This window comes from Galeopterus variegatus, unplaced genomic scaffold, assembly GCF_000696425.1.
Source record: "Galeopterus variegatus unplaced genomic scaffold, G_variegatus-3.0.2 Scaffold7058, whole genome shotgun sequence".
Taxonomy (NCBI): Eukaryota; Metazoa; Chordata; class Mammalia; order Dermoptera; family Cynocephalidae; genus Galeopterus; species Galeopterus variegatus.
The window spans coordinates 47,680-48,794 of record NW_007733169.1 but is presented as its reverse complement, the minus strand read 5'-3'; the positions used below and the strand labels follow the sequence as shown (position 1 = coordinate 48,794).

The window sequence follows — 1,115 nt, the reverse complement described above, 5'->3', positions numbered from 1 at the left end:
ATAATCATATACAGTGTATATTGACAAAATAAAAATTTAACAAAAAAAAATAAAAATAAAATAAAATAAAATAAAATAATACCACATAAAAAAAAAAAAAAAGAAAAATGAATGTGCCAAGAGAGTTTTCACATCCTTATTTGTACACTGCCTTGGGCAGGTTGTATGTTGGATTAGTAACAATTGGTGACTATTTGATTTTATGTTTTATCAGGAGCTACAACTATAGAGAAATATGACCTCAGAACAAACTTGTGGATCCAGGCAGGGATGATGAACGGCAGGAGGTTGCAGTTTGGTGTGGCTGTTATTGATGACAAACTCTTTGTAATTGGTGGTCGAGATGGCTTAAAGACATTGAACACTGTTGAATGTTACAATCCCAAAACCAAGACTTGGACTGTCTTACCGCCGATGTCAACACATAGACATGGTCTAGGTAAGATCTCTTATTTTATTGGTATTATATTTAAAAACGCTTTATTGACAATGTAAATATATGTTAAAATTTAGTATTAATGCCATAAATTCTCATTACCTTTAAGTAAATCATGAGCTTACTTGAAGCATATTTTTTTAAAGTTCCTTGTGTTGACCAATGTTCATTAAAATGTTGAGAGAGATATTAAAGATCCCCAAATTACTAGACTTCAAGCTGTGCTAAAAGTTTTCACAGTCTGACATTCATAGAGTATGTGAAATTTGATATAAAAAATAAAATGCCATGGAGAGGCCATACAGACTGAGTAAAACTTAATTAAGGTGGCCCCCTCCCATATTACTGGATAAATAAATCTATCTGTATCTTTACACTCAGTTGATTCCACCTTGAAAAATTCATGGGGAAGAGGACAAGCATGTAAAGATTCATCTGTTCTCTCCTATGGAGTACCCTGTAGATTAGGGAGAACTATATTTGGATTCAGAAGATCTGGGTGTGAGTCTTGAATTTCTACTTTCTATTTGCATAATTTAGGACCAAATCTTAATCTTAGCTTTGATTTCTGATTTGCCACCAATTCAAAGTTATTAAGTAGGTAAAGATCTAATCATTTTAATGATCATGAAATCAATCTGTAAATAGTAAAATCCTACACAATTCTTTTTTTAAAAAA

At 31.6% G+C, this 1,115-nt stretch overlaps 1 protein-coding gene across 1 annotated transcript in view; it reads left to right on the top strand.

Moving 5' to 3' along the window:
* Positions 1 to 439, top strand: part of LOC103607037 (kelch-like protein 1) — a gene marked incomplete at both ends in the record, with an annotated part of 64,758 nt that extends 64,319 nt beyond the window's left edge. Inside the window, one exon of the mRNA XM_008591585.1 lies at positions 215 to 439. Within this exon, the coding sequence (XP_008589807.1) occupies positions 215 to 439 (225 nt within the window). The remainder of the gene's footprint in view (positions 1 to 214) is intronic.
* Positions 440 to 1,115: the final 676 nt, after the last annotated feature.